Below are 23,739 nucleotides of genomic sequence, written 5' to 3' on the forward strand. Positions count from 1 at the left end.
AGGAATGCGTAAAATATTGTTTTAACTATGGTAAGAGGATCTATTGTTGTCATAACTGTACAGGATGTATATGAGAGGAGAAATGCGTCTGTTAGACAGGCAAAGGCGTGGAGATGTTCGTGAAAATATGTCCAAAAATGCAAACAGGGATCCAGACTATATTTCAGTCCGACATGCATTGAGCAGGGCCATTTGGAGGCGGCGGCTTCCTTCCGATCCAACCTCCAAGAAATAAGAGAACAGGAAGAGCAGACACTCCGGAGACGAGGGCCATGGCCCACCCCATAGTACCCCAACCAGCATCCTGTCGAATGAAGCCCGCGAAGAACGGTCCGATCAAACTGCCTGCTGCGAAGCCCATGTTGGACAAACCAAAGGCTAGCGCCATCGCACCCCCTTTGCCAAAACTGTCAGGCGATTCGTCTTCCTTCTCCTTAACAGCGTGGAAGACCTCCGCGACAAGAGGAGGCATTGCGACAGCCTCACAAAGGCCCAGCAGCGCCAACAACACACAAAGTACAATCTTATCATGCATGGTGTTCTCAGTGACGAGGCGCAGAAGAACGGCAACAGGAACAGCGCAGAGAAAGGCACCGGCCGCGATGTAACGGGGGGCACGTGGGTATAGATCAATCATATAACCAGTCACGGGGTCCATGATGTGCGGGACCATCAGGGGAATGAACACGAGTCCTTGGCCAGTCTGCTGCCAGCCAAAGGTCTTCTGAACGAAAAGCGGGAGCACACTGTCGAAAGAGGTGAGAACCAAAGACACGATAAAGTAGCCCCAGAGCGAAACGACGAGACGAGGAGAGCTCAAGAGAGTGACGGCCTGCCCGAAGGGATTTCGAGCGCGAATTGAAGGCTTTTCGGAGTTCTCCGCCGATACATGATCGCTGGCTGCGGGCAGATTCTGTGTACTTCCGTCTAGGATCGTTTCTCTGCCATGGTGCTCGGGCGATGAAGGCTTGCCCTCCGAAACGAGCCACCGCGCAGCATGGCTTTTCTCGATCAATATTAGCCGCAGGAAGATATCAATCCCAATCAAGCCGAAGGCAAGCCCAAAAACAGAATAGTAACCACCATCTTGGTAGAGGACGCCGCCAAGAAGAGGACCAGCCAGCGTGCCGACACTGAGGGACATGGATACATATCCAATGGCTTGTCCCAGGCCTTCTTTCCCCACGGTATCAACCAACAGTGCGATGCCAACGGTCCAGACGACTGCCGCAGTGGCACCTTGGAATACGCGACCGGCAATCCAGAGACCGATGTTGGTTCCAACGCATAGCAAGGCAGTTGCGGCCGCTAGAAGAATTAAACCAAGGAGGAACGGCCATCGCCGGGACTCAGCTCGGTCCGCAATATACCCGATTATAGCTGACCGAGGCGTTAGCACAGATTTATTCGGTTGAGTAGAGTAGAAGGGAAGGCATACGGGAAAGGGCTAGCATGGACGCAGAGTACAAAGCTAGGAGAACTGATGTCCATGTTTGAACTTATCAAGTGCGACGATCTGTTAATGTAATGATAATTGCATTAGAATAGGAACAGTAGCTTACCTTGATCTGCAGCGAGGCCCACCCTGCGCTCCAAGGCCGTAGGTGTGACAGGCACAATCTGGTCCAATCGTTAGTCTCACAAGAGCGATGCTTGCATAAACATAAACCGCATCGCTGAACAACATACCAGCCCATACATGACAATATCCTACCGACAAGTTAGCCACCGACTTTCCTCAATACAACTTGCATGGGCCTACACGTACTGTGCTCGCAGCAAAAGAAACAGTGAACAGAATGAACCACCTCGCGGACCGGAGCTCTAAGAGCCTCGGCCGAGTGGAGCTGCGTCCACCACGGAGGAAGGCCAAGATATTATTCCATGACCCCATGGTGGCACAAAGTATAAGAAGGAAAGCGGGTCCTACACGACGTCACATTGGGCAAGCCAAGCTTGCCGGATTGATCTCCTTTGGGATGGTGATCGCCGTGCACGCAGAATAGGGATAATGGTGTGTCTCCGTAGAGAAGACAGTGTCGGAAGCTTAGTTCTCTTTATATCTTAGCCATGACGACTGAGACGCGAAGAATTGTGCCGTAATCTGACGGAGGTGGATTGCATCCCGACGAGCGGGGCCCGCGGGCTCCGCGGACGGCGCGCCGTTCCGGGCATTTTTCCAGTTTTCCCACGGTCTTTATCAGATGCCATATCGGGCCACCGCTCCTTCACTAACCTATTACACTAACTTATTAGAGCATGCAGATGTTGGCACAATTGGAATTATGGGCTGATCTAGACAGGCAACGGCTGGTATCAACTCGCTGAGAACACTTGCATGTATGCATGGAGATCGCAGGCAGGGGCTAAGTATGACCGAAACAGGTTTAAATAACGCATGGCGACGACTATATAGCCTTGGAACAATATTCCGGCTCACAGGTGTGCTTTGGGCTTCTTGCTCTTCAGAAGATCCTTGAGCTGTCTCCGCAAAATCTTTCCGCTGGGACTCTTCGGGATCTGATCCAGCACATGAATACCACCGCGGAGTCGCTTGTGGTTCGCAATCTTCGGGTTCAACCATGAGTGGATTCCATCTGTGACGGTTTTGAGGTCTTTGCCCTTGGCCTGGTGACTGAGAACAATAAACGCCAGAGGGAGCTCGGTCGCTCGCTCGTCGACCCACACACCAACAACGCCGGCATCCTCAACATCCGGGTGGTCGATCAGTTTGCCTTCAAGTTCGCTGGGAATAACCTGGAGGCCCTTATATTTGATCATCTCCTTGATGCGATCCTGGATGGTGATGTAGCCTTCTTGGTCGATAGTGGCGATATCGCCGGTGCGGAACCACTTCGATCCATCCGAGTCGACATGGAATGCATTCTTGGTCGCTTCTTCATTGTTAAGATACCCACGGCTCACATTAGGGCCACGGCACCAGAGCTCTGCAGGCTGGGTCGATCCATCGGGATTGACGGCGGCATCTTCCATAGTATCGGGGTCCACGAAGCGGATCTCCATGTTGTTGGTAATGCAGCCGACGCCTGATTTGCGCTTATCCATGCGGTCATTCGGACAAGCAGTGACCATGGGCGATGTCTCGGTAAGCCCAAATGACTGCGTACAGAAGACCTCCGTTCCCCAAGTTGTCTTGAATTTCGCCTCCAGGGCAGCTGATAGCTCGTTCGTGAGGGGGGCAGCAGCAGACAGAGTCCGCCTCACACTGCTGAGGTCGTACTTGGCTACACGAGGGTCCTTGATGAGCATGAGCGCGATTGGAGGCACGAAGGCAAGCTCATCAGGTCGATACTTCTGGACACACTCCAGGTATCGGTCCAAGTCAAATTTGGCCATGACCACCACTGATGTTCCCCAGAGCAAGCACTGGCACAGGTATAGGTTGAGTCCATAGATATGGCTGAACGGCAGAAAGGCGACTGCGGTGTTACGCTTGATTCGCTGCGCGGGAGTACCAGTTTCGAGTAGGTGGGCGTGCCATTGTTGCATGTTAGAGGTGAGGTTCTGGTGCGTCGTGATAACACCCTTCGAGGGACCAGATGTACCAGAGGAGAAGCAGACGAACGCAATCTTCTTGGAGGCTTCCGAGGGCTGGATTGGGGTGAGCGGGGCAGGAGCACATGTGCTGGCCAAGTACTCGCATGTAGGCTGGCCATTGATTGGCGAGGCGCCGTCTAGGAGAATAATCTTCTCAACAGACGTGCCCTTCACTGCCTTCTGGGCCGTGTCGAGCAAGGACGAGTGGACAATAATGAACCGAGCCCGGCTGGTCTTGAGCTGAGCATTCAGTTCCAGCACCGTCAAGGCCGCACTCGACGGGGACACGATGGCACCAGCCCCGACAATCGAATGGCATGCGATGGGATATTCGATGGAATTGGGGCTCAACAAGGCGACCAAATCATCCGCCTTCAGACCAAACGTGTGCTTCAGCCCACTTGCCAGCGACTTAATTCGCTGAATGACATCACCCAAAGTATACTGCTTTTCAGAGACAGCGTCAATGTATAGGGGCCGGTCCAATGGGGTATTATGAGGATTCGAGAGCAAGTAGGAGACTAGATCTACCGATTCGATCGGGAGATCTGGGTATGGCGACCGATAGATTTTCGCAGGCATTTTTGAAGAAGTGGTGGTGGAAAAAGGGGTCAGGAAAAGGCAGAATCGACTCCAACAAGTTCACGTCGCAGGCTGCCTGTCAACTTAATTAAACAATGTTCGAGAAATCGAACATCAAGATTGGCGCAGCTCAGAGATTCCGATTGGCAGCGGTCGGAGCAAGAGCCGCGGCTGGAGTTTGCCGTGTGAGCCGACCGATGCGATCCCCACATGCCGGTCCGCCCACCAATGAGATCCCCAGATCCCGCGGTATGCTCGAGCCCCTGGCCGCGTTCCTCTGCGGGCGTTCTCTCGTCGGCTCGGCCTTGTCCAGAACCCTCGGTCTGATTATTAATCGCGACGGGGGATGGATGTTCAGGCGGTACCTTATATTAGCCGGCATAATTGAGCTCGAGGCTATCGTCATACGTCAAATATTCTTTGGAGCCCTCGATTGACTATGAAGACGCGGATTCCTCTGTCTAGATAGGGCGGATGTCCACGCGGCTAGTACGTGGAATGACCTAAAATTGAAGTCGCGTTGATATGTGCCCAATCCAGAATCATCGTCAACTGGATCGGAAAGCCACAAAAACCTTGGCCAAATCGTCAAGCGACACCACGGACGAACATTCAAAAAGAACGCTTCTACGCAAGGTCTGGCCATCGAACGCTTGTCGTGCAACGCTAGCAATGACTCCCTGCTGGCTGGGACCGTAAACTCTTGCCGTAAATCCCGTGTTGATCTCCCCAGGAGTAACAGCTGGCCACGGGGCAGTGCCGTGGCAGAAATTGAAAACGTCCTCGGCAAATGCTTTGCAGACTGCCTCTTGTTCTGGATTCAGGTACTCGAGGAAATTCTGGAAGAGGTAGGTCACGTCGAGGATGTGATTTGCGCGACCTTTCCATGGTCCGTCCCAGGGGTTACCCTCATTGAAATAGTATACATAGGCATTGCCATTCCAGCCCCTGGCAAAACTGAGCGTCGATGCGTGGAACAATATGTCGGTAAAAAAGGCGAGAATAGAAGATATCGCCATCTCATCGGAAGTGCCCTCGGAGATTCGATATGCGTCCAGAATGCGCTGAACGATCTGGGGGTATGACGCAAGAGTTTCTTCGAGCGCCGCTATAAAGCGCTTGGCACCGTTGACCTTCATCTGTGGCGCAAGGTATTCAAAAATGCTTGCCTGGATTTAGAGGTTCTTGTTAGGCAGAGTGCGGTTACAGACTGGACGGGCCAACATCGACGTACATCTATTTCAGCATCTCCGATCAACAAATCCTTGCACCAATGTTTTCCTGAAAAAACCTTTGATTGCAGCCTTCCAAGCTCTGCATATGTCACGCCCGGATATATTATATCGCCATCGAGAGCGGGAACAAATAAGATAGATGGGGGAAGCTTGGCAACTAGTTCCTGCCCCGGCATGTCTAACAGTGCTTTGATCCGGTCCTCAGCCGAAGCATCTGCCAGGCCCAACTGGGCCATCGCCTTTTCATAGTTGTCTTCATGTACCTCGTAGGGAAGGGCCTGAACGAGCAGTGATGTACCACTCATTGCAATTGCGCGTTTGAACAGTGGCGTTTGCGACTGTAGAAGATATGTCACCGAGGCTAGAAAAAAAAAAAAAATTAACCTTCGCGACCAAAATCAGGAGCGTCTGGATGCGTACCTCCACCAGCACTCATCCCGCCCGCGGTGATATTATCCGGGTCTCCACCAAAGTCACGAATGTGCTTATGTACCCATTCCAGTGCCACACGTTGATCACGCAGACCATTGTTGGAATTGTATCCTGCATCGCGAAGTTCCTTGGATGTAAGGAATCCTGGCGCACCCAATCGATAACTAGATGGGGGTTGGCCGTTGTTCAAGAACAGATCAGAACGAGACAGGTGCTCTTACTTGATGGTCACTATCACTACCGGCAGCTTCCTCTCGATTGATAGCTTTCCTAGTCGAGTGAGATCGTATTGTGGCCATGAATTGGCACCGATAAACAGGCCACCGCCATGAATGAAGAACAAGACGGGTAGCTTCGATGACGAAGTAGCGTCCGATGGTACCGCAATATTGAGGTTGAGACAATCAAGATCCGACTGGCGAAATTCTTTCATAGGCAAGGGCTGCTGGACATGGCGTAGTTCAATGTCGCATCCCACTGGAAGCGATAATGCCGTAGGTCTACAATCCAGATCAACATAACGTTCGAGATTGTCGCGCAAGCAAACCTACCCATCAGCGGTTGCATCGAGGAGATCTCCCTGTCGTTCCTCAATCAATTCAGCGTCGGCAAGGCGATTTTTCAGATTTGCGTATTTAATTCCCAGGTACTGGGTCAGGCCATCTCTGGTCCTTCCCTGAATCTGGCCCAATCTGCTGGTTGTTATGATCGTTGCCATGGCGTCGAATCACACGATAACGGCCTACTTTGGAGACTTGGAATGGTAATTCTTTCAGAGTGGGAGATGAAGGCGCACTTCGCAGGTCATCACTCAAATCTTCCCCACACAGAGTGCGGCAATCGGGTTTGAAATGCCCTCTCACCTCAAGTGGGGTCGAGGGTTGTCATGACGGATCACCGGGGGATTTCCGACCTCCTCGGGTAAGCAAATGAAATGCCGCTGCCGATGAAGAACAATAAACGGCATTTTCGATCACGGAGTGTTTGGAGATTCAGTCAGCTCCTGGATAGGTTAAATGTGATTTGGCAATGCTGTAATTCACATGGCCCGTTCCTGACACTGGCAAGTTGAAGGCTTTCCCATGGTGATTGGATAGGCCACGTCTTTTTTTTGTCTGCTTTTTCTATATCAGATTGAGCTCGTGGCCTTTGTGAAATCAAGAGCTGTTGGCATCGTCCTGTACGTCGCATGCCATTTGGTGGGGAAGAGAAGCCCCGTATCGCAATAAACACTGTGATTCAGGAGGCCTCGGCCTTGCACAATCCGGCCTGCTCCTGACGATTGTACCACCGACGAGATCATTCGGGGAGGTATTTCAAGCAGACATCAAGAGCAGTTTCGAGATAGACACAAGACTCTCTGACAGTCTATTGCAAATCATTCTTCGCACTCAGACATTCTCCGGAGCCCGATCACGGGACCTCTGATAAACCACCCCGCAGCCGTCTTATCGACGGTCAGCCTTCCCCCGCCTTCACAAACCGTAAATAGACAAAGTTACACCATGGCGCTGAACCAGGAGTATGTACTGTCCCGTTCCACATACCGCTCAGCGTCCAATTGACACATATGATAGGCCCCCCGCATCCGGGCATGTCTTTTCGACATGGACGGCTTGTTGATCGACTCCGAGGACAGATACACCCAGATCACGAACGAAGTGCTTCAGATGTATGGCAAACCCAATCTTCCCTGGGCGGTCAAGGCACAGCTTCAAGGACGTCCACAGCCTGAGGTATGATAATTGGCATGTTTTCCATGAGTATCGAGAATGCAGCACTCACAACCCCCACAGGCAAGCAAGATCTTCCACGACTGGGCACAACTCCCCATCACCCCGGAGGAGACCGCCGTCAAGCAGGCCTCCCTGCAAGCAAAGTATTTCCCTCAGTGCCAACCACTTCCAGGGGTTTCAACGTTGCTGTCCAACCTTGTGTCAACACAATGTACTGACCAGCCGGTGTACATTGCCCTGGCCACGTCGTCGAACAGCAGGAATTTCAAGCTGAAAACCGACCACCTGACAGATCTGTTCTCTGTATTCCCCCAGGTGCACCGTGTTCTTGGAGATGATCCTCGTATCGGCAAGGGACGAGGCAAGCCGCTGCCTGATATTTACCTGCTGGCATTGGAGACCATCAACGCAGACCTGCGTAGCCAGGGTAAGACCGAGATCAAGCCAGAGGAGTGTCTTGTCTTCGAGGATGCGGTTCCTGGTGTCGAAGCCGGACGCCGTGCTGGCATGCAAGTAGTCTGGTGTCCCCACCCAGGTCTGCTGGAGACGTACAAAGGGCGCGAGGATGAAGTTCTTGCTGGTCGAACTGGTGAACACAAGGAGGAGGAAAAAACGGCCCCCGAGAAGGAAGCGGAAGAGCTTCAGGCCTGGCGCATCAAGGGAGCAGGGTCACCTGGAGAGCTTGGAGATGGCTGGGGCCAGATTTTCAGCACCCTGGAGGATTTCCCTTACCAGCGGTATGGGATTCAGATCCCATGAAACCGAATAGAGGCTTTTACAGAACGACCAGTACCTGCGTCTATACGAGAACCAGACTTCATTAAATCCACAAAATACATGACTCAATACTATTATCTCAAAGGACATACACTCTGTGAGCCTTTTCATCTCCCATATTGAACAGGAAAATTCAAGAAAGGCCATAAATGTCAAACAGAAGAAAGGGTTGTCCATAACATGTCATCCCATAGAGGAGCCCCATCATTTCTTCCGACGTCGCTTGTTCGTTGAGAGCGCATTGAGCTCGACCTCGACACAGCCCTTAACGTCGGAGCCTGACTCGGGGGTCATCTGCCGCTCCTTGCGAGCGGCAAGGATTTCCTTCCCTGCCTGGATCGGGCCTCGTTTGGCTTTGTTAACACGGAGGTTGGATGCCACCCGCTTAGTACAACCAATTGGGTCTTCGACGACCCTGGTGATTTGTGCATGACTCAGGACCTTCTTGCAGGTCGCTTTGGATGCCTACGGGCTTGGTTTAGCGAATGTGAAGATTGAACGCTCGACGGCAAAGGGCAGTAAGCTCACCTCCAGGCAGTCGAGAACGTTATTAAAATGATTCGAGAAGGTTCCCGGTATCTTGCGGGGGGATTGCGAGGGGCGCCGTCTACATGGCGGGTTATCATGGCCTCCTGTTCAGAGTAAGCAAGTGAGAATGCAAACAGGAACCAGAAGCAGTTTACCAAGATTTCCCAACAACCAAGCTCCATCTCGTCATTTGTGTGGGACTTGGTGAACTGATCAACAGTCTTCTGGTTATCGATCGCTCGGCATGTTGACCTCATTGCTTTCATCAACATCGCAACCAGGGCACGCTTCAACTCAGGCGTGCGGGGAATGGTGAGATCCTCGGGATGCTCTGCACTCCGTAGTCGAGAGCGTTTGGCGTGTTCTAATGACTGGAACATGGTGTGGCCCTGAATGCCAGAGAGGGATGAGGCAACGATCCAATCCCAGTCGATATGCCCAGTCTCATCCCGCGCGGGGGGAGGATAGCTGGTAAGTAAATGTCCGGAAGTCTCAAGCCTGGAATCTGTACCCTCACCCAAGAGGGGTCTGGAGGTGGCAGCGGATATGACAGGCGTACCCTCTGGGCAGAGATTTGCGGGGCACGCTCCAGGGGGGACAAAGGTAGCCTGCGAGAGGAATACAGAGACAGCAGCCGGGGTTGGGGGCAAATCCCCCGGCGGGAATTGGACTCCAGACCTCGCTGAGCTAGTGGTAGTCGTGCCCTCTGGGAAGAGAGACCCGGAGGTGGCTGCGATGTCAATAGGCGTATTCTCATTAAGGAGGGTGAGGAGTGGCATACCCTTGCTGATTTGTGTATTAGCGGCATCAGAATACATAAAGTATCGGTTAAGGGGTTGGGACGCTCCTCCGTGAGCCTCGAGGGAATGTAAATAGAATGATTCAGCCCCGAAAAAGAGATAAGGAGATCCGGATGTGACGTCCTCTTCGTGCGAATCCCAGTTGAAATTGGAAGCCATCTTGACTGAAGTCTAACCCAAGTACCGATTTAATAGCGACTAGGATGACGAGAGAGCGAATGGAAGGAATGAATAATCGAATCAGAAAGGGAGAGTTAAACTCTTCTCGACAACAAGTCTTTTGACGAAGAGCATAGCAGAAAAGCGGACAGGATGAATTCGAAGGTCTATAGGGTTCAGTCTAAATACCCTCAGCTGTGATGAGACAAACCGAGTCCATGCAAGAGCATATCGTTGCCTATACTGTCTAAAGTTGACGGCAATAGGTGAACAAATAGACAGAGCGAATTGATGCCTAAGACCATGGCAAGGATTGACCAGTAAATAAGACTTGTGGGGCCCAGGAGCTGTCATATGCAGAGAAAATCCCCGATCGAATATAAAATTATATAGGCAGCGATAGGCTACAGATACAACGCTATTGAGCCTATTGTTCGAGGTGAAGTTGGCTGCATGAAGTTGGCTGCGGGTGTATCCCGTGTCTGACTTGGATCTAGAGGGACTAGCCTCGTGTCAATTACGGACCCCCATTGATCCAAATCAAAATCGGCCTGCATTAGGTAACTCACGGCTGCTGATCATAGATATACACCTCCCCGTCCACAATCCCTGCCTTCCACCGTCATCTTTCACCGAGTTTTTCTACGTGGTTGCCAGGAGATCTACCACATTATCTCTGGACCTGACGCTGTGTGGAATATCTTTCAGGGCTTTGTGGCTTGGCCTCTTCTTCTCCGCCAAGTTCACCAGAGTAGTAAGCAATATTATTTCGTGGCAGTGTGAAGGGAGTAGACCTGCAGACCCGAGAAAATAACAGCTTGTCTACAGCGTTTTGTGCTAGATTACCTCAACGGTCTTGTTGTGCCTCATCCTCTAGGTCATCGACCAGGCCATTGGAGTCCAGGAACGGCATCGACCATACCTTCAAGCTATTATCAGCCTGGGTCGTACCGCCGTCCGAGCTTCCGTCCTCTGGCGAGTTGTCTGCCGCCCGGTGTCTCTGACCAGAGCACGTCGCAACCACACTTCCCATTGGATGAAACACCGTGCTTGAAACAGCATCTATGAAATATTAGTGCTTGGAGACATCAAACGAGGCATTCAGAGACACAAACCGTCGTGCACCTTGAACTCCCAATCTGGATCTTGCCCGCCGGCAGAATAGATAGGATTCTTCCATACCCTCATGACTCCATCTGTGCCCCCTGCCCAGACTTCATGGGCACCATCGGCCCCAGCAGAGACAATGTCGATGTCCATGCGTTGATTTGTCATGGCGTTGCGCCCCCGAAGATAGCCTAGCATCTGGCCGGTGACTCGAACGTCATATACCAGGACGCCGTCGCTCTTGCGCTCCGCGATATACAGGTACCGCCCACACGGGCTCCAGGACAGCTGAGTGACACCCCTGCCTCCGATAGCGCGGTTGGCGTCTGTTTTTGCAATACTGAAGGTGCCGAGAAGCTCCCCAGAGCCATTTGAACTATACAGTCCCACGTGTCGTGTGAAGGTTCCTGCGGCTAGAATGCCATCGCCAGTTGGGTTGATGGCCAAAGCCGAAACAATCCCTTTCATGCCAATTCCTCCACCAACAATTTGTTTGCGCTTGCTGGGGATTGTTGGCATCCATGAGACTGGGCCACTTGCCCCTGTGCGAGATACATCAAAAAGGCAAAGCATACTGTCCGAGCCCGTCAGAAAGTGGGTTCCTCCCAGGGTGGATGGATAGATGATGGAGTGTGGCGTGATGAAGGCCTCTGTTGTTGGATTCACCAATGAATAGCTGGCTACAGATGTTGGAGCAAGTGTCGAAGCCAGCCTAATTGGATGATCACGGACGGAAGAAAGAAATAAAGTAGTGGATGGATCTTGAAGATTGTAGAATGGATAGATCGCTGTGGCGTAGGTAGGCTCTGCTGAAGGAAGTGTTGAATATGGTGATAAATGGTGTGGAGATTTCATCTCTAGCAGGTCCGGGGGACTGTTTTGTGATTAGTACACGGCATACTGAGAAGCTTGAACAAAACTGGGAGCACATGACGAGTGTAGTACACAAAGAGGCAATTATTAAGGGAAATGCCAGTTAAATGGTAAATGAGATAGAACCGGAATGTACCAAAATTGGCAATGAGCAGCAAAATAAAGCTTACAGAATATAAGACCTGATGTGATGGTCGGCTGAGTTTGCTAATAGTGTGGTGCCATCAGGGCTCCATATAACGGACTTGTAGTGATTATCATCAGTAGATTCGGTCGGTGGCCCCGTTTGCACACTTGTTGAGGCCACGCATATTGGCTTCCAGACTTTTTCTTTGTCGGAAATTGCCATCCTGAGAAAATATCGATAAAAGGACTTTTGATCTGCAAGTTGCCCGAGCTCTATATTAGGCTTCTTTTCAGGAGGCAGAGTTCCAGGCCCCCGGTCAACACACGACGCGCTGATTCCTCACAGTGAGTGATGCCTGAGAAATTTAGGTGCAGCTCCACTTCTGGGCTTGGGATTTCAAAAATGAGGAAGCTCGCGAGAGATATCAGAATTAAAAAACGACAGAGTCGAGCAGGCGCCAAGGCCGCGACTTGCTCGAATAGTCGCGCGCTTGGCCCGCCCCAGGCCGCGGAGGAACCTTTCGCCGACCCGCAAATCTTATCAGCACCGCGCTGTGTTTGGACAGAACCGTCGCATAGCAGTCCTTCATTCCAAGCGATTGGGAACATGTTCGCGCCCAAAACCTCTGCGCCTGCCGCAGGCGGGCTGAGCATCAACACCAACTCGGCAAATTCGTTGTTGTAAGTGCTCTCGTCACCTGCCCTTAGTCCTGTTCCGTTCGGTCTCTACGCTCGCCAGCCACTTTTGAAGCTTCCGCAAGTTCTTCCAGCGCTCGATGCTATGCATTCCTTGCTGAGCATGAAAAGGCTCGGGTCATGTCCCAACTTTTCTTCCTGTGTGGGTCCATCTAAGTATCTTTCTCGATGCACTATGCTTCTTGAATGATACCCAATGAATGAGACTGATGGGAAACACTATGCGTGTCTAAGCCGGGTTTAATTGGCCCCTTGAGAAGCACAGAGCGAACAGGTGCCCTCCGTTTCTGAGACAAGCTAACACGGTTTTTTCTCTCTCATAGTGGCGGCGCCAACAACCAGAACACATCCACCGCGGCACCCACCACCGGAGGCCTTTTCGGTAATACCGGCTCGGCAGCACAGTCGAAGCCGGCAGGAGGCCTTTTTGGAAATACACAGCCGTCAACTACCGGATCAAGCATGTTCGGGGGTGGCCAGCAGCAGCAGCAGCAGCAGACTGGAGGCGGTCTATTCGGAGGCTCGACGGCGGCAACCACACAACCGCAGACCACCAGCCTCTTTGGCGGAGCAGGGGCCGGTGCTGGCACTGGCAGTGGTGCTGCACAAACGGGGACGACAGGAGGTGGTCTTTTCGGCGCAAACTCGACAACACAGACTCAGGCAAAGCCTGCATTTAGCCTTGGTGGCTCGACTACCGGAGGGGGTCTCTTGTAAGTGTAGCACCCTTTTTTGTTGTTTACTGGCCGACAACTAATTTCTACGCGACAGTGGCGCTGCTCAGAGTACTCAACAACCGCAGCAACAGCAAGCCCAAAAACCTACGCTTTCTTTGTTCGGAAATCAAAACACAACCCAGGGCGCACAACCATCTTTCCAGCAAAGCACCGCAACGGGGACAGTTGTTCAGGGTGTGAAGGTCGACGTCAGTAACCTGCTCCCCACGACCAAGTTCGAGAGCTGTGCCGATGAGATCCGCAACCACATCGAGATGGTCGATAGCTACATCCTCAATCAGATGAAAGTATGCCATGAAGTTGCGGACATGCTTCCCACCATCGAGACGCAGGGTGCCTCGATTCCCAATGACGTGGAGTTTGTGCAAGGGAAGCTAGAGACCATCCAGCATGCCTTAGAAAATGACGCCAACGACATCGACCAGCTCCGCAACCTGGTCACTCGGGATGCAGCGGAGGCACAGGTGGCATTCCGTGCCATCGATACTCTTAAGCTACCCCTTCAATATCAGTCCGCGGGCGGTGGTGGCTGGTGGTCAGTGCAGGACCAGCAAGTTGATCGATCCGCGCTCCGTTCGACTCGCAGGAATACCCTTGCTTTGCCTGATGACGTGGAGGGTGACCCGGCTACCGCTACCAGTATCAATGGCGTCCCCGTGAACTTGGTGGACTACTTTTCGCAGCGAGCGGACGAGATGGCTTCTGTCCTGGACCGCTACAAGGGCAATCTGAAGGAGATTGAAGACCACCTGCACGGCGTGGAGCTCACGCTGAACCGCCAGATTAGTGATTTTGTCAGCAAGTCCCGCGATGGCGCCAGTGCCGGAACACCCAAATCCGCTGTCAATGACCTGGCGGCTGTGTTGGGCGACGTGGAGGCTGGTATCATGGGCGTTGCAGCCAGGTTAGGGCGTGTGTCGGAGCAGGTGCAGGAGTTAACTCTCGGCCCATTGTCGGTCGGGGAGGGTCGTTTCGGGATGAATTGAGGGACGGGCGTTTTGAATCTGTACACTAATGCAATGGGCTGGCCTTGGGTATGCAGTACAACCAGGGTGCTTGATGTCTGACGGAAGGATCCATAACAACATGACGTAGAGTTTCACGCGGCGCGCCACGTCCACCAGCCGGTTTGACGATTGTTTGATACCGCGGACAGTCTGGAGTACGTACACTGTCGACTCCAGAACCCATAATAGCTCCACGGGGATGCGCTAGTGGTTGCCGAGGAATTAGAGCACTTGCGTCCAGACCGCGAGTCTAGCTCGATCCACCCCGGGCGCAAAAACAAGCAAAATAAGCAAGCGCAAGTGGCCGCCACTCTTGCGTGATCGCCCGGCTAAACTTTCGGAGCAGCTAAAGCCAACCTCCCACGATCAACAATCCCCACATCAACAGGCCGCGCAGCTTATCCCGAGGACCGATATGCATACCGCTATGGTCTCGCGGCGGTGAACTTTCGATATCTCCGCTCATTCTTCCCGTCCCAGGGGGTTTTCCAAGGGGCTCCGTCCACGACGATGGCAAATCTTGCGGACGATGGCAAGATGGCGTGATGGCGTGATCGGCCCCTGGCCGCTCTTTTCTGGGGAGAACGCCCTTCAGAGGCCCACGGAACTGAAGGGTTGCCTCTTCTCCATTTTTGGTGTCGTCACTGCCGAACCAGCCCGCGCAAACTGCTGGTTTCCGCGTAGGTGATTGCCGCTGTCGATGGCGCCATTCCCGGCCAGTCCGGGTATTGCGAAACCAGCCCCAATCACGCCAGATCTTCCAACCACAATAGGATGGGAGGATTGAAGGCTCCGGTGTTGACTCACGGTTGCCCGGTTCCACGCTCTTTTCTGCGGAACCCTTGGGTCTATATAACTTGTGGTAGCCTTGCAAGTCTCTAAACTTTGTTTTATACTTCTACCACCCGTCAACCAAGGACTCTAATATTGTGTTGATCTTCTGCGCCTTAAGATCTCGACATGGCCCCGTCATTGGAAGTACCGGTGGCACCTTCATCGGTGGGGAACATCACCGTTCCCAAGAAGGTGATTGCCAGCGACAACAAATTTGGATATATTCCTGGCCGGACCGCCGTTGCAGATCATACCGACTACGCGCACGAAGACCTGCTGCCCTCGTTTCCCGACATTCATTGGGACGCCTTAGAATACACCCCCTATGAGGACCGCGGCCTGAGGGGCGACCCGAAATTCCGCAATCTGCTGCAGGATGCCACCGCCGTCTTCGACTACAACCCCAAGATTGGAACTGAGATTCACGGCATTGACTTATCGAAGCTTACGGGGGCGCAGAAGGATGACCTGGCCCGTCTGATCGCCTACCGAGGAGTCGTCTTTTTCCGTGCGCAGACAAACTTTGATATTGAGGCCCAGCGGGATCTGGGGAGGCACTTTGGAAAGCTTCACAAGGTATGCTGGTTGCAAACGCTCTATGTTTGGAAAGACATACTCATGATCTGTAGCATGCCACTACCGCCGTTCCGCGCAAGAAGGGCCTCGAGGATGTCCATGTTGTCTACTCGGGTGACAACGCCGGAGATAACCGCGCTTTGTTCAGCCCAAGCTTTTTGTGGCACTCGGATGTACGTATCACTCCAGGAATCAACGGCATAGACCAGCTGCTAACATTCGAGGCTAGGTGACCTATGAGGTGCAACCGCCATCCTACACCTCATTGAAACTCTTAACTGGCCCGCCCAGTGGCGGTGGCGGCGATACACTCTGGTCGTCGCAGTATGCTGCCTACGATGTCCTCTCCCCCTTTATGCAAACCTATCTCAGGAGCTTGACGGCTCTGCACTCCGCAGACATGCAAGCAAACGATTCCCGCGCCCTTGGCCGGCCGGTCCGACGTAACCCGGTCACCACCAAACACCCTCTCATCCGCACGAACCCCGTTACTGGCTGGAATGCTCTTTTCTTCAATCCGGGCTTTGTCACCAAGATCATCGGTATTCCCAAGGCCGAGAGTGACGCCATCATCAATTACCTCACCAACGTGGTTGCCACAACCCAGGAGATGCATGCTCGTTTCCAATGGGGCCAGGATGACGTTGCTTTCTGGGATAACAGGACTACGGTATGTACACCTCGGCAGACATCACAGGAAGAATATATGCTGACGGAATGACCAGACACATTCTGCTTCCTATGGCTTCTCACCACATCGACGGCATGCCGTCCGTGTGGCGGTCCAGGCTGAACGCCCCATTCTGGAGGAGTCGGGCAAATCTCAGGAGGAAGACCTTGCCACCTTGTATGGGCTGCCGGCAGTCGATAAGGATGGGTCACGGCAGTCAAACTACAATGACTGAGCCGTCAAAACTATTCCACATGACAGAAGCGGGCTTCTCGATTGATATATGCAAGTAATTTCAGAATTAGCGGAATCAATGGCGTTGTTTCTTGATAGTACATCATTCTGTGAACTGTATCGGTCTATACACATACACCACCCAGGTTGTGGTAATTTTTGACGGGACATGCCCTCGAAGGTTATGGTCTGTTTATGCTGCAGCTGCATCGCTCCTTCCACTACTTCATGATAGCCCTAATTTCCCACCGTCTCCATCGTGACGCGCTTCCTCTATGACTGTAACATCTCCAACGCGTCGTTTCCCCATTGCTTCAACCCACCCACGTACCATCTTATCACCGTTTATATTCATTGACCTCAACAAACAATACCCACACTCTCTCGATAATACTGATCCCCAGTCTCGCCTAGGCAGTCTCGGCCCAGTCGTGGCCCCAGAACTTAAGCCTTTCCTGAATTTGAGAATTGTGACTGTTTTTGATGGTGTCATGCAGAGTATGATTCTCTTATTATACGAGGAATAGCATGGGTTGAATGGCCTTGAAGGACGGTGTTGATGGGGGCAACCTGTTGTACTCGAGCATCTAGATGCTCTTGCCAACCTTAAGGGTAGCTTGGAGCGATAGCTTGGAGTGGGGCGTTGTGGATTTGCGATTTTCTATTTATTCGTCGATGTCGTTTTTGAAATTAATATATCTCATGACTTCAAGGTTGATGTGAGAATTTCAGTCAAGGAGGATAATGACCTGCGTTAAACGAGGTGTGATGTGAGCGTGGCGTCACGGCCTTGTTGACTTCTATCTAGCAATAATGCTATAGTTAGAGTAACTTCTATACGCGCGAGAATAACTCGATTTATCTATATCCGTACTGTACTCTCCTCCTGACCCGCGTGGGCGCAATAGACAGTGTTCGCATTATTCCACAAGAGCATAAAGTCGGCCCTTGAACTGCTCAGATAGAAATCAGGTCAGTTTGCAGTCTGTGGGTCCGTAGGGCCTGGGCTTCCACGGGCAAATTCTGGGTTATCTTTGAACGGACGTTGTCATGGCAAGCCTAGCTGTAGCTGCAAACTTCTTTACAGGATTATGATGGTGGTAGTAGGACCAGAGGCCGTTGAGGGGAGATGGATTTTATTGAATTACTCAACCGCTGCCTGGCATGCAGCAAAGGGCCGATGGCGAGTTGGGATTTGGTTTTAATAGTACAGTGGACAAAGACATGCAAGACCCAAGGCCAATCCAGCGCTTCAAAAACTCAGTATGCAAAAGGAGTGGGAGGGCCAGAATGTTGCTTGACGGAGTTAATTCTCGACAGGCGTATTGTGGCACCCCCTTTGTTTGGTGGTTTTTATGTTTTTTGTTCTTGAGATCGTTGAGAGTGGTCGAGCTCGTGGCTTCGCTTCGATATGGTACACGTCGTATGTCGTCCTCATCTGCCTGGCAACTTTTACAGCTGAGGAGATGATGGAGGGCATTAGACAAGGGTGAGGGAAGACGAGAAAGACGAGGGACAAAACCGCTGGTCACTCCATTTACTCGTTGATCTTGGCCAGGATCCTGTGAAGAGTTGTTAGTGGGGTTTCCCGGGGTTAGGTTGGTCAAACCAGGTTGGGGTAAACATACTCAGAGTCCCGGAAGAGGTGGTACTCGTCCTCGCCCACCTTGATGGGGCTGCCGCCGAACTGTGAAGAAGAAAATTTAGCATCAAATTGTTGACTTAGGCCATGCAGCCAGTGTTCGGGAGTTGCGTGCGCAATGGTCTGATGCGACACCACGGAATCCCCCGGAGGCAATTGGGGTGCAACGTACCTGAGGAATCAGAACCTTGTCGCCGGCGGTGACACCCATGGGGATGCGGTTGCCATCCTTGGTCAGGAGACCGGGGCCAACAGCGAGGACCTTAGCCTCGTTCTGCTCCTTGACGCTGCTCTCAGGGAGGAAGATGCCGGAGGCAGTCTTGGTCTCGGGCTTGATGCGCTGGACCAGGACGCGGTCGAGGAGGGGAGCAAGGCTCTTGATGTTGCGGAGGACAGACTATACAGATGAAAATTAGCCTGCTGCATCAGGGTAGAAGAGGTACTGGGTGGCAGAATCGGGGAGAAGAAAAGGTACAAGGCGGAAGTGCCGAGGGAGAGTTTCAGGAATTCTAGCTCAGAATCGAGCTTAAGACAGTGGTATACACTGCATTGCATTGCGAACATACCATTGCGATAGAGATGGAGTCTTGAAGCCAAGAAGTTGGGGATGGGCGTGGGATGGAGAAAGGAAGAGGGAGTGTCCGGGGGAAGATCGGGACTTTGCCGGCGAGAAATTTCCAGAATGCCAAGACCGCGAGCTTCGACTCCCGAGGGACGAACCCGCGCCGACTCTCAGGTTCTTAGCGCTTCTATGCGGTCTATGGGGAGAAACTCTTCTTCAGTCCAAAGTAAATACCCTGTCCTCTTCTAATAACATTCTTTTCATGATTCTTCCGCTGTAAAGGTTCAACCGGTGTGATCTACCGGTTACACAGCTCCGTTCCTTCAGGCCGAAGCTACCCCTAGCTACAAGAACCGCAATAGAACACGAGATAGACGCTGTTAAATTCTCATTTCATTTGCATAAAACGCCGCAATACCCAATTTGCCCTCAAATTGCAAACCCAAAGCGATTATATGGATTACAAAGCCACCAGGATTACCATCTCCGTCCCCGCCCTCGGCCGCCTCCGTAATTCCCGCGCTGCTCGTAGCCTCCGTATCCCATCTGGCCTTGTCCTCCTTGTCCAAAGCCCTGGTTCTGCCCTTGACCTCCAAAGCCAGGTTGGCCTTGCTGGCCGCCACCGGGCTGGCCGCCCATCATCGATTGTGCGTGCTGCATGAATGACATCGGATCCATGGACGATGGATCGAGTCCTTGGGCCATCATAGTCGCCAGCATACCCTGCATCATATCAGGGTTCATATCCGGCATGCCCGGCATACCGCCCATCGGGGGGCGCCATTGCCTTGGACGGCGGGGCCTGGTGGTGGTGGTGGTGGTGCAGCCGGCATCGGGGGCATTCCCATGCCCAGGAAGGATTGCATCTCGTCCATTTGTTTCTTCTGGTCGGCAACCTCCTTGCGCACCTCTTGCTGCTTCAAGCAGTAGCTAACCCACGTGAACTCGTCGAAGCCGTAGTTGAAGAAGTCCGTGATATCGGAACCAGGGCGTCGCCAGGGCTTGTCGTCGGTAGGGAAGTCGGCATCCATGTCGGTTGCCATAATAGACTTCCCCGTCGTCGGATGGATAGGGTTTCCATTGACATCGATTGTAGAAGTATGGATGGCTGGATAAGAAGAGCCAGGTCTTTGCGGCACGCCCTGCTTCGCGGTAGGTGCGGCTGCGGTTGCGGGGACAGGAGTAGAGGCATCGAGGTGGGGAATAGCAGTTGGCGCAGCTTTAGACACTATTGATGAGTCTGCGGAGGTGGGTCGCTGTGGCTCTTGTCGTAAGCTCACATGCCGCGGGTGAGAGCTGTTAAGGTCAGCCAAAACAGTCCAATCTGGGTGGACAGGAAGAAGTATTTACATCTCGGGAGGCGGCGCGTCAGCGGGCGCTTCTGTGATAATGTTGAAGTCATCCTGACTGAAGTTAGCAGGTGAGAAGGGTAGCGAAGAGTTGTAAGCATACGTCGTCATCCTCGACCTCTACTTCTTCTTCCTCGTCGTCGTAGCTGTCCTGGTGTTGCTCTGGGGCTGCATTGCGGGCATCGTTCTGTGCCTGGCCAGCCGGCACTGAGTCTGTAGGATCGTAAAAGTCGTCGTCTTCTTCTTCCATTGTTTTGGCTCTCAATTTCGAAGACTTTTGGAGCAAGTGGATGTAGCAACAATCTGGTCGAGATGCTCCGCAGGTTGATCGGAGGCGAGTTTGTACTGTTTGCACACTTGCAGCAAGGTCTCCATTTCTTCACGTTAAGCTTCAGTTCAAGAGACATATTTGTGAAATTTTGAGATCAGGAATGTGATTCAATTATACTTCACAGAATCATTGCTATGGTTAATTCCGACTTAATTAAATTTTCGCCAATTGGTAACTACATAGGCATATCAATACCGTGCATATATCTCCCGCTTTGCCAGCATGCTGGATAATCTGTCCTGGGGGGTTTGGTGGCACCTCCAACCTTCACCAACGGACTGATTCTCCTGCAGATGGCAAGACAGACATGGTTGAATTTAATTGCAACATATAGAGATCTAAATTATTCTACTCTATTTTATTCAAGTCCCGTTTCCACTGCCCCGGTGCCGCTCTGACAAGTCACGTGCGCAGGCGCCAAAGACGTCAGTACTGAAATCCAGCGATTTGCAGTGAAGGCAACATCCCACTCGGATTGCTTCACATCTACAGCTCAACTGAGAAGACAAGATGGAGTCCTCCGAGCAAGACAGCCGAACCTCCACCCCTCGGTCGTTTACCGGCCAGACCGTGTCCGCCGAGGAGATGCTCAAGTCGCAAACCGTCGGCCTCGTGCATCTATCCGACTTTCGCAAGCGGCGCGCAGAGGTTTTGGAACAAAAGGAGCGCGAGGCGCATGATAAGTCGCTTGGACGACTGGCATCTGGTAATTCACGAAGCGCAACTCCTTCTGCAGGCGAAGTGACTGACGGGTAAGTTCTAAGGGCCGCATTCTCGTCTCCTGCAAGTCTGAACTGATCGCATCGCAACAGGTCTTCGACACCACGGAGTGACGCTCCTCCCAAAAAGAAGAAAAAGAAGGCTCTCATGAAGAGTAAGCTTTCGTTTGGCGATGATAATGACGACACCGGCGAAGAGTCCGCCGCGACACCGCGCGACTCGAGCATATCACGATCCAGTTCAAAGACCCCCATGGAGGAGGGTACCTCTGTAGCTGCTCGCCGCATGAAGGCGAATCCGAACGCGCCGCCTCCTCCTAAAGCGAAGACTAAGGCCGCATTGGAAGCTGAGGCGCAGGCTCGCGACACACTACGGAAGGAATTTTTAGTGATGCAAGAAGCGGTTAAGAATACCGAGATTGCCATCCCCTTTGTCTTGTTTGATGGCACCAGCATACCTGCTGGATCTGTTAAGGTGAAGAAGGGGGATCCTGTCTGGCTGTTTTTGGACCGATGCCGCAAGGTTGGCGCCGAGCTGGGAGCTGGTGGAGCCAACGGTGCCTCGAAGGCACGGAAAGATAGTCGCCGGGAATGGGCACGAATCAGTGTTGATGATCTGATGCTTGTGAAGGGCGATGTTATCGTTCCACATGTAAGTTCTATAGATTATATCGTGCCTTGTCGCTCCTGAACTGACATCTTGCCAGCATTACGAGTTTTACTATTTCATCGCCAACCGAGTGCCCAGTTTCTCTCGGGCTGGTGGGTTACTCTTCGATTATTCTGACAAACCTCCTCCAGCTAAGTCAGACGACGATCCCTTATATCGTCCCAGTGACCACAGCATAGAAGGTGAGGACAAAGATGCCACGGAAACCAAGGTCGTAGATCGACGTTGGTACGAAAAAAATAAGCACATATACCCGGCCAGCCTTTGGAATGAGTATGAGCCAGGGAAGGAGTTTGAAGAAAAGATGACATCTACACGGCGTGATGCACTGGGAAATACATTCTTCTTTTAGCGGGGGTTCATGGTGGTCTTTTGCTGTTGATATCCAGGTGCTGCGAGGAAACACTAGACACAAGCTCAATTCACGCGCTTTTTGTTGCTGGCAGGCGAGGCATTTCCCCGACCTCAGGTGACTTCCCAACTTCCATCCAACCCTTCCATCCGTACTCACTCTACACACATCATGGATTTCCACTTGCGATGCAATTCGCTCAAATGCAGGGCACAGCTGAAGGAGAGGGCTGTGGTAACGACTTGCTCGTGGGTCTCATCTACATTGGCCGGCACTGTGCGGCACTGATGGCATTAGTCACACCTTCTGTCTCGGATGTGCAGACGGCCTCGGACTCTCTCATCCCACTGCGAATGATCGTCGATGCCCTGCCTGCCAGACCGTTCTATCCAACCCTGATGATGCCGTATCAACCATCCTGAACCCGACAGAAGACTACAAGACAAGTGTGCTGAGTGGCCTGGACCCGAACACTATCATGGAGTGTGCTGGCCGGGCATTAGGCTTCTGGGCATACCAGAGCACCCAAGAGATGTAGATTCACATCTCTGGAAGCCGTTGGTAGACATTCTCAGCTGACTCTAATGGTCAGATTCTATCAAGAATTCCTAGGAAGGAGCCTCACCGAAAAATACGCCAGTCTAAGCACACAGATGGACAAGGTCATACACAATGCAAACTCGGAGATCTCAACACTACACGGCAGGATGTCAGGTTCGTTGCATTGGCCAACCTGAAGTATCGAGATCTGTCGCTTACATTGCTGATCTTCCACCAGACATGCAATCAGAACAAGAACAGTTGCAGAAAAAGAATCAGGATCTGGTCGACCTGTACCGCGAGACGTCGAAGAAGCTCACGCAGATGACCAGTCTCTACAACTTGCTCAAGGCTCGTGCCATGAAAGCTCGAATGCAGACAGCCGCTTCGGAGAACGTATCTCAAACCTTGAATACACTCTCGTCTCGCCCCGGTCCCACCATGCCCATGACACAGCCTGGACCATCGATGCCAGCGATCCCAACAGTGCGCACCCCCAAAACACCTTGCTTCCCTCTGAGTCCAGAAGGAGTGGAGCAGCTGCATCGATACCAGCGGAGCGGGACTGGTAGCTCGAAGAGATCAAGACCGCAGGTCGGAGGGACTTCGGCGATGCCCCCGCCACCAGGCCATACTGTCATGAATATTCGAGCTGGTAAGCAATATGAATGAAGAGTCTCGTGTTTAGTGCTGATCCAACCTATCAAGCCCAAACTACCACGGCGAACCCACAGCATCGCACTCGTCTTTCGCGCCAAGCCCGACCATCGACAGTGTTGTCTCAGCTTCCGCCAGAAGATGAGATTCTAGCACGCTTTGGAAAACAGTAGGTGCCGGCACCAGACATACTCTGTACCTGGCCATGGGCATGGGTATATTATATCAGCTCCATATCAGGTTCGGGGTA

At 52.4% G+C, this 23,739-nt stretch overlaps 12 protein-coding genes across 12 annotated transcripts; 5 read left to right on the forward strand and 7 right to left on the reverse strand.

The window, feature by feature from the left end:
- Positions 1–163: 163 nt before the first annotated feature.
- N7482_006478 (MFS transporter) lies at positions 164–1,894 on the reverse strand (the record flags this gene model as incomplete). Its single annotated transcript, XM_056688603.1, has 5 exons — positions 164–1,380; positions 1,439–1,480; positions 1,563–1,620; positions 1,690–1,710; positions 1,769–1,894. 5 exons carry the CDS (start codon positions 1,892–1,894, stop codon positions 164–166), a joined length of 1,464 nt encoding a protein of 487 aa, XP_056541032.1.
- Positions 1,895–2,436: 542 nt separating this feature from the next.
- Positions 2,437–4,140, reverse strand: N7482_006479 (acyl--CoA ligase; the record flags this gene model as incomplete). The annotated part of the gene is made up of 1 exon (XM_056688604.1): positions 2,437–4,140. One exon carries the CDS (start codon positions 4,138–4,140, stop codon positions 2,437–2,439), a length of 1,704 nt encoding a protein of 567 aa, XP_056541033.1.
- A 548-nt stretch (positions 4,141–4,688) lies between these two features.
- Positions 4,689–6,525, reverse strand: N7482_006480 (uncharacterized protein; the record flags this gene model as incomplete). The annotated part of the gene is made up of 5 exons (XM_056688605.1): positions 4,689–5,309; positions 5,375–5,736; positions 5,796–5,971; positions 6,029–6,307; positions 6,359–6,525. The coding sequence occupies 5 exons, from the start codon at positions 6,523–6,525 to the stop codon at positions 4,689–4,691; spliced, it is 1,605 nt and encodes a 534-aa protein (XP_056541034.1).
- A 787-nt stretch (positions 6,526–7,312) lies between these two features.
- N7482_006481 (haloacid dehalogenase superfamily protein) lies at positions 7,313–8,302 on the forward strand (the record flags this gene model as incomplete). The annotated part of the gene is made up of 3 exons (XM_056688606.1): positions 7,313–7,333; positions 7,385–7,543; positions 7,604–8,302. 3 exons carry the CDS (start codon positions 7,313–7,315, stop codon positions 8,300–8,302), a joined length of 879 nt encoding a protein of 292 aa, XP_056541035.1.
- Positions 8,303–8,844: 542 nt separating this feature from the next.
- N7482_006482 (uncharacterized protein) lies at positions 8,845–9,807 on the reverse strand (the record flags this gene model as incomplete). Its single annotated transcript, XM_056688607.1, has 1 exon — positions 8,845–9,807. One exon carries the CDS (start codon positions 9,805–9,807, stop codon positions 8,845–8,847), a length of 963 nt encoding a protein of 320 aa, XP_056541036.1.
- Positions 9,808–10,654: 847 nt separating this feature from the next.
- N7482_006483 (uncharacterized protein) lies at positions 10,655–12,136 on the reverse strand (the record flags this gene model as incomplete). Its single annotated transcript, XM_056688608.1, has 3 exons — positions 10,655–10,869; positions 10,923–11,788; positions 11,958–12,136. The coding sequence occupies 3 exons, from the start codon at positions 12,134–12,136 to the stop codon at positions 10,655–10,657; spliced, it is 1,260 nt and encodes a 419-aa protein (XP_056541037.1).
- Positions 12,137–12,520: 384 nt separating this feature from the next.
- N7482_006484 (nucleoporin FG repeat-containing protein) lies at positions 12,521–14,332 on the forward strand (the record flags this gene model as incomplete). Its single annotated transcript, XM_056688609.1, has 3 exons — positions 12,521–12,594; positions 12,933–13,322; positions 13,381–14,332. The coding sequence occupies 3 exons, from the start codon at positions 12,521–12,523 to the stop codon at positions 14,330–14,332; spliced, it is 1,416 nt and encodes a 471-aa protein (XP_056541038.1).
- Positions 14,333–15,313: 981 nt separating this feature from the next.
- Positions 15,314–16,668, forward strand: N7482_006485 (TauD/TfdA dioxygenase family protein; the record flags this gene model as incomplete). Its single annotated transcript, XM_056688610.1, has 4 exons — positions 15,314–15,763; positions 15,817–15,936; positions 15,993–16,433; positions 16,489–16,668. The coding sequence occupies 4 exons, from the start codon at positions 15,314–15,316 to the stop codon at positions 16,666–16,668; spliced, it is 1,191 nt and encodes a 396-aa protein (XP_056541039.1).
- A 1,536-nt stretch (positions 16,669–18,204) lies between these two features.
- Positions 18,205–18,878, reverse strand: N7482_006486 (GroES family chaperonin; the record flags this gene model as incomplete). Its single annotated transcript, XM_056688611.1, has 4 exons — positions 18,205–18,229; positions 18,296–18,354; positions 18,482–18,706; positions 18,876–18,878. The coding sequence occupies 4 exons, from the start codon at positions 18,876–18,878 to the stop codon at positions 18,205–18,207; spliced, it is 312 nt and encodes a 103-aa protein (XP_056541040.1).
- A 470-nt stretch (positions 18,879–19,348) lies between these two features.
- fip1 (cleavage polyadenylation factor subunit FIP1) lies at positions 19,349–20,470 on the reverse strand (the record flags this gene model as incomplete). Its single annotated transcript, XM_056688612.1, has 4 exons — positions 19,349–19,594; positions 19,636–20,167; positions 20,222–20,274; positions 20,324–20,470. The coding sequence occupies 4 exons, from the start codon at positions 20,468–20,470 to the stop codon at positions 19,349–19,351; spliced, it is 978 nt and encodes a 325-aa protein (XP_056541041.1).
- Positions 20,471–21,061: 591 nt separating this feature from the next.
- Positions 21,062–22,830, forward strand: N7482_006488 (uncharacterized protein; the record flags this gene model as incomplete). The annotated part of the gene is made up of 4 exons (XM_056688613.1): positions 21,062–21,303; positions 21,364–21,922; positions 21,987–22,168; positions 22,590–22,830. 4 exons carry the CDS (start codon positions 21,062–21,064, stop codon positions 22,828–22,830), a joined length of 1,224 nt encoding a protein of 407 aa, XP_056541042.1.
- Positions 22,831–23,072: 242 nt separating this feature from the next.
- Positions 23,073–23,504, forward strand: N7482_006489 (uncharacterized protein; the record flags this gene model as incomplete). The annotated part of the gene is made up of 1 exon (XM_056688614.1): positions 23,073–23,504. The coding sequence occupies one exon, from the start codon at positions 23,073–23,075 to the stop codon at positions 23,502–23,504; it is 432 nt and encodes a 143-aa protein (XP_056541043.1).
- Positions 23,505–23,739: the final 235 nt, after the last annotated feature.

This window comes from Penicillium canariense (assembly GCF_028826845.1).
Source record: "Penicillium canariense strain IBT 26290 chromosome Unknown utg000004l_segment0_segment0, whole genome shotgun sequence".
NCBI lineage: Eukaryota > Fungi > Ascomycota > Eurotiomycetes > Eurotiales > Aspergillaceae > Penicillium > Penicillium canariense.